Here is a 12365-nt window from a genome sequence, read left to right on the forward strand (position 1 = left end):
GCTGGACTGAAAGACAGCACAGAGGCACTAATCATGGCAGCACAGGAACAAGCTCTGAGTACAAGATCCATAGAGGCTGGGGTCTATCACACCAGGCAAGACCCCAGGTGCAGACTGTGTAAAGATGCCCCAGAGACAATCCAATCCAGCACATAACAGCAGGGTGCAAGATGCTAGCAGGCAAGGCATACATGGAACGCCATAACCAAGTGGCCGGCATAGTGTACAGGAACATCTGTGTCGAGTATAAGCTGGAAGTCCCGAGGTCAAAATGGGAGATGCCCCCAAGGCTGATGGAGAATGACCGAGCTAAGATCCTGTGGGACTTCCAGATACAGACGGACAAAATGGTGACTCCCAAGCTAGGCGAGTGGCTCCAGCAGATCCCGGGAATAACATCGGAGATCTCTGTCCAGAAGAGCGCAGTCCTGGGAACAGCTAAGATACTGCGCAGGACCCTCAAGCTCCCAGGCCTCTGGTAGAGGACCCGAGCTTGAAGGATAAACCGCCCGCAGGGGCGTGCTGGGTGTATATATATATACATATGTGTATCTATATATAGATATATATCTATATATAGATATATATATATAGACATAAAAAAAGATGGCTGCTTCCAAAAACAAGTTTGGCTGTAATTCAGTCTACAGAGAAACAAGCCTTCGCCTCCTTTTCTCTACAGTATGACCTCAGTAAACACTTTCCTGATTAAAAATGTTTAATAAACACCTTAATTGCTAGTTATTACAGCAGTGCTGTCTTACCTGCCAAATAATAAGCTGCTAACATATGTTTTTCTGTCAGGACTTCTTCCTGACGGTTCAATGTCTGAGTTCAGCTGCAGTCATCACCTCCTGGTCCGTGAGGGTCATCACAAAGTTTATTAGGAGTCCACCAGGTTTATAGCACATTTCAGTCTAGACCAGTGATTCCCAAAGTGATTTTTAATACAATTTAAGAAATACTTCACTTTTTCTTGTGCTTTGATCACAGTGATGATTTAGGATTGGGTGATGCCCGTGGGATTTTCTGGTTTGTAACAGGGCCACAGCACATTGGACTCTGGGAATGGCTGGTCTAGACCAAAGCTATGGAGCAACTACTCTTGTCATCCAGACAGCTATGCCTCCAGCACGGTTATCAACACAACTGATTTTTATAGAAAACATTAACAGCTTTAAGGTTAACCTCAAAAACCTTCGAATATTAACATTTTTGAGTGTTTAGAGACCAAACTAGTCATCTTTTAACAGGATAAATTCCACTGTTCACAAGTAGAGAGGTAAGCCCAACACAGGCATCTAGCATATTTGAAAGTAGGCATTGGCAAACAATTCTGCAGCTGTTAGTTTCTTGCTAACGTGTAGTGAAAGCACTTTGATCCACAGTTCACGCAGCTGAAACCAGGAGGTCCTGCTGTCACATACATTCAGCCTCTCAGCTCACTAATCACACTCAGATCCCTCCACCCGTTGCTGCTAAGGTTATTGCACTTTGAGCAATATATCTTTCCAAGTCAAAGTTAGGGGTGGACGGTTTCTCTCTCTCTCTCTCTGTGTGTGTGTGTGTGTGTGTGTGTGTGTGTGTGTGTGTGTGTGTGTACGCGCGCGCCGGGTGCATCAGCCAGATCGATGGATAGGACACATATATACATACATAATGTTCACTCAGCATAGCTTGCACAACAACTCTGTAACTTATCTTTTAGTGTAAGGCAATGCTGCCACTAATCTGTTATGATCTTTAAAAAAAAAGTGCAGTTATTATAAAGTGTATAGACTTAGTTATTAGTATAAGAGACACTTAGATTGCCTTAACAGAGAAGCACATGACAGAAAAGACAGTGAGGTTGGCACATACACTTGTGTAGTCTAACTTTGCAGTATAGAAGCACGTCTTTATTGGTTTATGTCGCCTTTTTGAACCCTGGCACCCTGCACCACAGCAGCAACACTAACCTCAGAGGTTACAGCACCGATCAATAGCAGGAGAAGTGATGAGCTCAGCGATGAGAAACACAAACTGTGCATTATCAGATCTACTTATTGAGCCAAAAGCAAACGGACTTGTTCTTAAAAGCAAACGGACTTGTTCTAGGTTTAAATCAGGCCAAATGCAAAGAGTACAAAATAGGAGTTGTAAGGGAAACTACAGCAACACTTGCACACTCAGTGTTGGACTGCTGTATAACAGTATCATACATCCAGCAACCCTATACAAATCTTTCTAAAAGTGGTAATAGGTGGACAAGAAGTCATGAAACCAGCTTATTCCCTAATTTATTTATTTTGTGTTCAACATAAACAAGAACACATCTAGAGTGCAACAAATTACTCTCATTAGAAAAGCAAAAGTGGAAAAAATATTTCACTAAGGTTCGGATTTACGAACCTGCACATGAACCACAAGCAGTTATTTACAATAAGTACATTTAAACAGGAATAGTCTGGTTTGGGAATGGCTCCTCTAATGCTGGGCATACACTGTGTGATTTTTGGCTCATTTTGAGCCGATTTTTCAGTCGTGCGACCGTTTTGTTGATCGGTCTGAGTTTCGCCTTCATCGTGTGTCGTGCATCGTGTAGTATACGTGGGGTAACGAGAAGCGATTAACACGTCACGACCATCTGCTGATCATCAATCGTTTGGTCGTAAGAAAATCAAACCTGTTTGAAATCCCGCCGGCCATCGTGAGGGTGTCACCGCAGCCTCTCACACTGCACACGCGCAAACACAGAAATGAAAGTGAAAAGACGGAGCAGCACAGCAGTGCAGCGTGTGATCTGGACACAAGCGATGGAGGCACAACTTGTAGAACTTTGGCAAGCTCATCTCAGCCTTTTTGATGTGGCATCACAAAATTATCACGACCACAACAACCGTGAAAATAGTTGGATCTACACTGCTGTTCAATCACAGCTGCCTGATCAATGTTTTTCATTAGCAATTTAGCAAAGTTGATGGTGGTGGTGTGTGTGTGTGAGTGAGAGACAGAGAGGAACAGATTTTCTGTTATAACCTTCATTTGATAGACGCACAGTGTGAGCACTCAGGTCGCATCAGAGCATCGGACCATATAGTGTGAGACCCTGCATCGTGACCTACGAACCCCTGCGAGTCAATCGTGCAGTTCGAGCAGGAGCTGAATAACGCGACTGAAAAAAATCGCACAGTGTCTGCCCAGCTTAAAGTATCACTGCCTGTAATCTAATGGTTACCAACATATACCTCTCTGAAAGGGATTACTTTATACGTCGACTTCTTGTTTTTCAGGGATATTTACTGTACATTTGGTATTGTGGTATTGGAATATTTATATAGAAGTGTTTTTGACTAAGAAAATGAATGTTATCGTCCACTGAAATGGGCACTAGTTGTCCTAAAAGCTCCTTAAAAAGCCTTCAGTTGATCCAAAATGCTGCAGTGAGAGTAATGACAGGGACAAGAAAGAGAGAGCACACTGGCTTCTCTTCATTGGCTCTCTGTTAAATCCAAAATCAAATTTAAACTCCTTCCCCTCACATTCGAGGTCTTGAATAATCGGGCCCATCTTATTTTAAAGTGCTTATAGTACCGTATCACTCCAATAGAGCACTTCGCTCTCAGACTGCGGGCTTGCTTGTGGTTCCTGAGTATTTAAAAGCAAATTGGGAGGCAAAGTCTTCAGCGTTCAGGCCCCTCTTCTGTGGAACCAGCTTCCAGTTTGGATTCAGGAGACAGACATCCTCTCTACTTTTAAGATTAGGCTTAAAGCTCTTCTTTTAGATAACGCTTACAGTGAGACACTGCAATAGGCCCAGGGTCCTGGGGGCTTCTTATGATGCACAGCGTTTCTTCTCCACTCACCTCTTTTCACTCGCTATGTGTTTATATACCACTTTGCATTTAATTATTAGTTATTATTAATCTCTGGCTCTCTTCCACAGTGTGTCTTTTTGTTTTGTCTCACTCCCAGCCAGTCGCTGCAGATGGCCGCCTCTCCCTGAGCCAGGTTCTGCTGGAATTTTATTCCTGTTGAAAGGGAGTTTTTCCTTCCCGCTGCTGCCAGATGCTTGCTCACAGGAGGTCGTCTGATTGTTGGGGTTTCTCTGCATTCTTTAGCTTACAATATAAAGTGTGACACAGGAGTGTTTGAATCCTGGATGAGAAGTTTTAGGTTGAAGTAATGTTAGCTATACCTCAGTTAATAATCTAACATCCTCCAACACTCGGTTAAATAAAGGTAGTCAGCTAAGTGAGTAATGTAAAGTGCTCCTCCTATTTAACCACAGTCTGTAATGGCCAACCAGTAACAGAGACAGCACCACCAACACAGACAGCTCACTTTCCATTAAGCCAGACAAGTCTGCTGAGATCACTGGGGAAAAATTAAGACACCGTCTCTTTAAATCTGTCTGCATGACTAACTATCACACAGGAGGGATGAGACAAAGCACAAACTATTTCATGCACAAATGATTATCCTTTATAATGTTGAAACCCTCGATGGAAGAGGAGGTAAAGAAGGAGGATAGCTAGGTTTTTTTTTTCTTCCCTAGTTTCTCTTTTCCTCAAACTGTATGTGATCATTTCAAACCATGGGTAAAAAACCAAACAGTCAGAGTGCTTTGTTAAACATTTACAGATAGTGATTTAAGCCATAAAGAGCACACTGATCAGTGCACTTACTGAATCTGCAAATATTTCCATTGGACTGTTTGGTAAAAAAAACACAGCACAGCTGCAGCTAAAATTGTGTTTCAAAGCCCTTTTAATCTTGTTATGTTCTTTAATTAATGAGTGAAACATTTCAGCTTTAATGCCTGGCCCATATTATTTAGCTCTTCAGCTTTTCCCCTGTATTCCAGTTCTATCTGGATCGAAACCAAATATCTGCATAAACAGAATTTAGCCTAATGCTTGACTTTAACAGTTTAGGTACAGCGGGCATTAATAAAATCCTGCTTCTGCTCTGAGCCCAGAGGACAGAGGAAGAGCAGCTGACTGGGACAATAGAGAAAGGCACTAACTGTTCTCACAACAAGCATGTCAGACTACATTTAGACCAGTTTTACCAGGTTTTTGAAAAAGCCAAGCAATCTTAATGAAGCTTAGGATAATCTTCAAAATGAATTATCTGTGTGCATTAGCAGGCAACATGATTACTCAATTATTTAAAGTAGAACCCTGATCTAGGGGCTGGTACACGCATGCTTTACTAACCAGCATGTATAAATGCCACTCTAAAGTAAATACAATTTAAAGCTCGGTAAAGATCATTTTTTCCACCATGAGGAGTGACATCACCAGGTGTTCCCCACTATGCAGCGGGGGGGATGACAGCGTCATCTGTACAGTAGATCAAACAGCTCTTTGCACAGACTCCCCACTGCTTGGCTTATTACAGATGGGGAAAGTGTTGGGAAGACTGCGATGAACCACGAACAGGCACCAAAAACAAAGCCTGGCAGCTTCAGACAAACTACACATAGAAAGTCTGCAAATGCTAAAGTGAAATGAGACTTTGAAAAGATGAAAACTCCAGCCGACATCACTCTGCTCATCACTGCTCTTTAACAGCCTCCGGTTTTGTTTTTGTGATGTTTTCAGTAAGTAGAGAAATTACTTCCTTGCATGTTTACTCAGGCTGGGTGCTCTTTTCAGCCGGAGTGATGAAGATGCAGAAGAAGCAGTTGAGTCACACAGAACAGGTTGTAATTACCTCCCCTTAAGCCTCAGTGTACTCTGCATTTGTGCTCTTCATCTGGCCTCTTTCAAACATCTGCTGTCTTGAAACCTCAAGACCCCATCCGAGGAATACAGCACATAATGTTATTCAGCATGCTGACATCTCATTTCAAACCTTTCAGGCCTTTCAGCACATTGTTAAAAAGATCAACTGGCCCAGTCAGCTCTCTTCTCTCATCAGTGCTCACCAGTGTCTCTACCTTTCATCTGGATATGTATTTATTCGTAAACTGATCTCATTTTGCAGGTTTTTATTTGACATTATTCTGTCATTCTTTTGGTGAAAGACAGTGGTCATTACACTCTGAAATGCAGTGCAACGTGCATGGGCGAAGAACTCTTTAAGGGTCAGGAAACAGGTCATTAGTTTAAACCCTAGACACAAGTGCAGAGCAGGTGTTCGGTGCCACGGTCGGCCGATCCCTCGGGAACTCCTGCCACTAAGGTTCCCCTGACAGAGCCATCAAAATTCCCAGGAGTGCCACATAATAGCATGCAGGGCGAGTGACCTGCTAATACAAACTGCTCAAGGACTGTTTTTGGAAATGAAGGTGATTAAAATCAGTCATTACAGCACTGAGAGCAGATTGCACTTTCTGAATCATCCTGATAACTGCAGTGGAGTCGGTGTCAGCCTAAGGGTGAACGTGAACACTGACAAATAAGTGAAAACCCCAGGGGGGAGTGAAAGAACCTGGAGATGCTTTGAAGAGTTCAAAGTCGTGAGGACAAACCTGCTCTTGGACCGTGGCACAGATGAATCATCTGCTATTAATATACAGTCTGGGCGCACAATCTGTTTATGTGGCCACTTCGGTGTGACAGCAGAGCCAGAGACGAGCTCAAGTTTGAATTACCAGCAGTGCTGCATGTACGTGTTCCAGTTCCCAACAAACAATGCACTCTGCAGCAGAAGCTACCTTATAGGTTAAGGGCTTGCAAGAAAATAAACAAACCTAAAATGCAGGAAAACTATGATTTTATGGGCTAAATTGTTGCCTTTTTACATGCATCATCATGATGCATCAGTTTTTGTTTTATCGGTTCACAGGCACCTATTAAATTGAGACTTCGTTATTTAAAATAGAAATCTGGAACCATATATTGCAGAAAAGATCTCAGTTTCAGGGATCTGATCCAAATTAGTCTTCAGCCATAATTATCTTACCCATCTGTCTACGAAAACAGAAGAACAACTTCTCTGAACTTCCTTTCCTTTTTCGTTTGTAGACTTACACATAGACAAACCACAGAAGGGAAAGTACATTGTAAGCATACACACAAGTGTATCACTTTAACCAGTGCAAACTCTCAAAACATCCAGAAAGTGTCACATGCCGCCGATTACAGCTGAACAGGATCGCTGGTGGACTCGATCTGAAACAGCAAGCTGAGCTGTAGCATGTGACCCAACGTCTGCAGGTGTGGCACTTCTTTGTGTTTACACTGCTTTTGCATGTCTTTTTCATCTCAGTGCATCTTATTATGTCAGAAAGGGACATGTCTTGAAAAGGTTCAAGTGTAGCAACCAAAGCTACACTTCTGATTGTTTATTCTTTGTTCCTCATGACGGAAAACCTCCCAGTTCCGCCGACCTCCCTCGTCATCTCAGGCTCCAAAACACAGTTCAAGGTTTTCAGGCTGTTGCACTGTGAAGTGGGAGGGCGTGTGAAGGCTTCCTAGCGTGAGAACTCTGAAAGTAGTTTACTTTTAAATTCCCTCTAGCGCAGTGTACTGGCAAGAACCTGGCTATACAACATCAATGACACACATCGTGTTGTAAACAAACTAATGCAGTGTGGTTCTTTTTAATTTCTTATTTAAAGGCAGTAAAAGTACAAAGCATACACCACAAAAAGTACCTGGGATGACACTAATATTACACATACTATACCATCCCATAGTATTTTCTTCAAAAATGTAAGATATGTTATATATAAACGATTTTCTAGCATTGATGGCAGTCAGAAAACACAGTCAACACTGAGCGCAATTCAACAAACAAATTTAAACATGGTGTGTAGAAGTGTGCGTGCAATAACGTTGCAAACAAACATTATGCTGCACTAGTTTGCTTTGTTCCTTAAAGGTTAAAGTCCACGTGCCTGTGCAGAAAGTGGTTACACATTGCCCCAGCCGAGTAAATATGTGAAAGTTTACTCTGACTCTGATATCTTAGCTTAAGCTTCACTTACCAGCTTACTTCTTTACAACTTTGTTACAGAGAGACAGAGAGATGCTCCTGATGGCGACGGTTTGCTGTGTAACATCTCGCAACCAACAGTTATCTTGCATTGTACTGTATAGGGCTGCTCGATTATGGCAAAAATGATAATCACGATTATTTGACGATATTTATTTAACCCTTTAAGACCTACCATAGAACCAAGTCCACCAGAGCTTATATTATTATTTTTTTTACATGCTGTAGTGCCATTTGTGGGAGCATTTCAAGTTGCTATACATCAATACAACTGTTATAGCCCATATTTTAATAATATGTATGCATTAAGTCCATAGTAATTACATAAATTGCAAAAAAGTGCAATAAACTACAAAAAAAATTGAAAATCGCTTTTGTTTTGTTTACATATATTTCTACTTGGAGAAATTTAAGAGGTTTATCCCTCAAAACTTTAAATACAATAAAGTTGCAAAAAAAAATAGTTTCCCACCACAGGAAATTTATTTTGAGTGTCTTCATAGTTTTATTTTGGAGATACAGCAATTTTTATATACTGCAGGAAAAACAAAAAACAATCCTATGATGCAAATTTGCAAAGAAAACAGCATGTGCATCATTTCACTGTGGGAAGTGTTACGAACAGCTGATAGGAACGGCAAAGCGTGTTTCTGGAATATTATGTTTTTGTTCCTGCAAGCGCTTTTTATGCAATTTTTGCAAAGCTATATGTGGAACGAAACCGTGACCGAGGACAAGCTGATGGCATCAGATGTAAGTACAACTCCTCCGGTTTCATATGCAAAACAAATTATTGCGCTAGCTTACACGGTTCAGATTCTACGGGGATTTAAAAATAGTTACGCAAAACGGAGTGTGCTGCTCTGACCGGCTTTAAAGGGTTAACAATAACTTTAAAAAAATAATATAAAATGGTGTGCAACACCACTGAAGTTTTTTTTTTTTTTAAACTCTCTTTTCAACCAACGGCAGTCACTCTCCAAATAACTTCTGCTTAGCTTTCCGAGCTTCCCTCGGGTCCTCTTAATCAGCGGTCTCCAACCTTTTTTGCGCCACGGACCGGTTTATGCCCGACAATATTTTCACAGACGGCCTTTAAGGTGTCGCGGATAAATGAGGGAGGGGCTAATAATCGGCTCAGTCATTTTTAATGATCGTTGAAAGCCCAGATCGTAATCGTGATTAAAATTCGATTAATTGAGCAGCCCTAGTACTGTATATCAATAAAATCTGAATAATTAGGTTAACTGATTAGCCTTTCTAGTGTTTATGAGTTAGGGTGGCATTGCTTTATCATGTCATTAACTAATCACACACGCCCCTGGTTGTATACAGAAGCAGCTTAGAACGCTTGTCTCAGTTCAAGGCTTATTCTAGCCTCTTTGGATCTGCTCTTAGAGACAAATACCCACTAAGGTCTCAAGGCTGTCCTACTGACACATCGTAAAGTGCATGAGGACTCTCTCCTAGACAATCTGACATTTCGAGCCCTTTATGAATGCTTTCAGTAAGCGTGCATTTCTGCAGACTCTACCTGAGGAAATTACCCCTCTTGGCACCTGGAACTGGAAGTACAGGAACATCACCAACTCAAGTGTGACTTCATTCACAGATCTGACTTTGACTTGTTTGACTTGGCTATTATGGTTGAGAATGTGGAAAGGCCTTTGACTTTCTTTGGCAAACCAGGTTTGATCATTAACCGTGGCTCAGGGGGTTGGGAAGCGTATCTGTAACCGGAAGGTCGCCGGTTCGATCCCTGGGCTCTCTGTCCTGGTCGTTGTGTCCTTGGGCAAGACACTTTACCCTACCGCCTACTGGTGTTGGGGGCCGATGGCGCGATATGGCAGCCTCGCTTCTGTCAGTCTGCCCCAGGGCAGCTGTGGCTACAACTGTAGCTTGCCTCCACCAGTGTGTGAATGTGAGAGTGAAAGAATAGTGGCATTGTAAAGCGCTTTGGGTGCCTTGAAAAGCGCTATATAAATCCAATCCATTATTATTAAACTAAATATGAAATATGAGTAGCTGCGTGTAACTTAACACAGAGAGGCCTCTGCTCCAGAAATAGAGGTTCACAGAGGGCCGTTTCATTCCTCACACAGCAGCTGGAGCACAGATAGGTGAGGTTGCTGTCTGTTACTCAGGGGTTAGGGTAAACTGGCCCAGTTGTGCACCAACTGGGCCATTATTGAGCTGTAATGTAGCACACTGCCCACCCACAGTTCCTGTAGAAGTTCTACTGTAGAGTTACCCGTCTCTAACATCGTCTGCACACTTCCACAACCTGACTCCATGTCAAGTTAGTCTCAGTCTTAGTGGGGCGGCAGCAGCCTGCTCTCCCAAACAACCCCCGCTGTCCAGAGAGACAGGGAGAGAGGCACGGGGACTACTAATGAACCCGAATGCCATCCGTGGCGTTTCAAGAGCAGCAGAGCATGCATCTGATTAATCTTTGTCCTAATTAGATCGAACAATTAACCTGCCCACCACTGAGCTCTGGAGCCTGATGACTCTGCACGAGCGTCAAACCTCCTGTACATTTAAAAACGAAGCGTGCCCTCACACTGCAACTTTCCTGGTTTTCACAGCGACCAATTAATTCTAAGTAACAGCGCACAGCCTTCCGTGTGATATCTGGGCGGAAGGAGGGACAAGAGCTCCGAGCCGTTTCTGCTTTTCACTTCAATGGCACTACATTTCTGCGCTTTTGATTCAAAGTCAGAGGAGGCACTGATGGGTCTCATCACAAATTAAGTGTGAGATGCGAAGCAGAAAGAGGAGGGGAGAAGGGGGAAAAAAATCCAATCTTCATTAACATGGAGATACTCCCCCGATGTGAAACGCCTTGAGGACATACTTGTTCACTCACTGACTGGATGCTTTAAAGCATGCACTGCCTGCTGATCTGAAATATTTGAAATGCTTCACTTGTTACATGCACTGCATCCTCATAACAATGTGGACAGGGAGAATGCAACCACAGAGGACATGTACCAGCCGATCCCTTATTAATTAACATGAGCTCAGCTGTAGGGATGCAACTGGAAGCATACAGCCCTGTGACTGGACACTCTGGGAGGTTTTCTTTTTTTTCATAAATCATGTGTGCATGAGCCACAATTGCACAATGAAAGCTCATGAAGCTTAAGCTTGTTTTCCCTTTTCTTTCTTTCTTTCTTATTTTTTTTTAGCATATTGCACAATGTAAAGTACTGCAAAAACTGTTCTTTATAAATCTGCAGTATGGCTCTTTAACCCAGCTGACCATACAACGTTAGCTGGGTTAAAGTGTACTGTTTTGTGTAATGTTTTTGAGGCCCTGCCAAGGACAACACGACCAATGTTGCGAGTTTAATGAGCCCATTAAAAGTGACTGGGTCAGCTGACGGGGCTCTGCTGGCAGCAACAAGTGCTTGACAGTTGGGAACTTAAAAAGTGCAGTCGTTACGCAACGTGTCAATCCGTGTTTGAACCTTTGTGGAAACGCTCAGTTTCATTTAATACGCGTAACTTTTGACTGCACTGAAAGCTGCGATAGATCGCTGCGGAAATGGCTGGCAAAACTCGAAAATAAAAGTTGAAAATATATAGCAACGCGTCAGATTTTACTAGTTAAACGTTGCGGAAGCTAAATGTGGGAGTTTCTCTTTATTGCAAAACCTTAACACGTGTAGTGTTGGGTAAGGGAAGGAGAAAATCCACGAGTATACGTTAAACTCGATGACTTTCAAAGGGAGTTTGGAAGCACTCTCCGAGGCGTGCGCTGCAGGCTTGTTTCGCTCTGTAAAGTTGAGAGCGTACACAGCAAAACTCTCAGCGAGCACAGCTGTTGTGAGACTGACCTGCCCTGGAGTAGACGGTACTTCTGTCATGTGTCGTCCCAGTGTTGTGCTGCTCTAGGTGGACCGAGTCCTGCACGGGTTCGGGCCACAGTCTCTGAGAGATTGCATCCCTGACAACTCTCGCGCCGCTGCCTGTGATAGAAAATATGTAGTCCATTACTGTACGGCTGCAGAACCTAGCTAGCTTAGCTAACAAAAAGAGTTTTCAAAAGTGTTTAAATAGCCGCTCTCATCGCGCAAAAAGAAAAACAATGCTGACAAAGCAGCGACACTCAAACTCGTAGTGTGAACGAACCTCAACTACTCCACACATTCCAAAACAGGAACTATTTGAAACACGTCAACGGGTGCGCACTGTTTTTGCCCCTAGTGGACTCGAACGCAACAGGCTGTCTTCCAGTGCAGCCTACTGCCCTATTGGCCCACATTTACACTAACTGCATTCCACAGAAGGTTCCTATATTTGATGTAGCCTCCTCAATAACATAGCTAACCGCTTTACTTTGCTTTAGGAAAGTCTGAATTAGTTGTAGTATTGTGTTCCTATTGCTTACAAACTGTGTATAACATGGTAGCACTTTAAGTTGTTTTTTT

General features: G+C 42.7%; 1 protein-coding gene across 2 annotated transcripts in view; it reads right to left on the reverse strand.

Annotated features, from left to right (window-relative positions):
* Nucleotides 1-12126, reverse strand: part of oxr1a (oxidation resistance 1a) — a 72746-nt gene extending 60620 nt beyond the window's left edge. For both annotated transcript variants that reach the window (XM_085366162.1, XM_085366161.1), the window contains exon 1: nt 11772-12126. In XM_085366162.1, the coding sequence (XP_085222288.1) occupies nt 11772-11928 (157 nt within the window). In that variant the 5' untranslated portion in view covers nt 11929-12126. The remainder of the gene's footprint in view (nt 1-11771) is intronic.
* Between the last annotated feature and the right edge of the window lie 239 nt (nt 12127-12365).

This window comes from Diplotaxodon limnothrissa, linkage group LG11 (assembly GCF_057381915.1).
Source record: "Diplotaxodon limnothrissa isolate DT_005_m linkage group LG11, D_limnothrissa_male_GT1.1, whole genome shotgun sequence".
Classification (NCBI taxonomy): Eukaryota; Metazoa; Chordata; class Actinopteri; order Cichliformes; family Cichlidae; genus Diplotaxodon; species Diplotaxodon limnothrissa.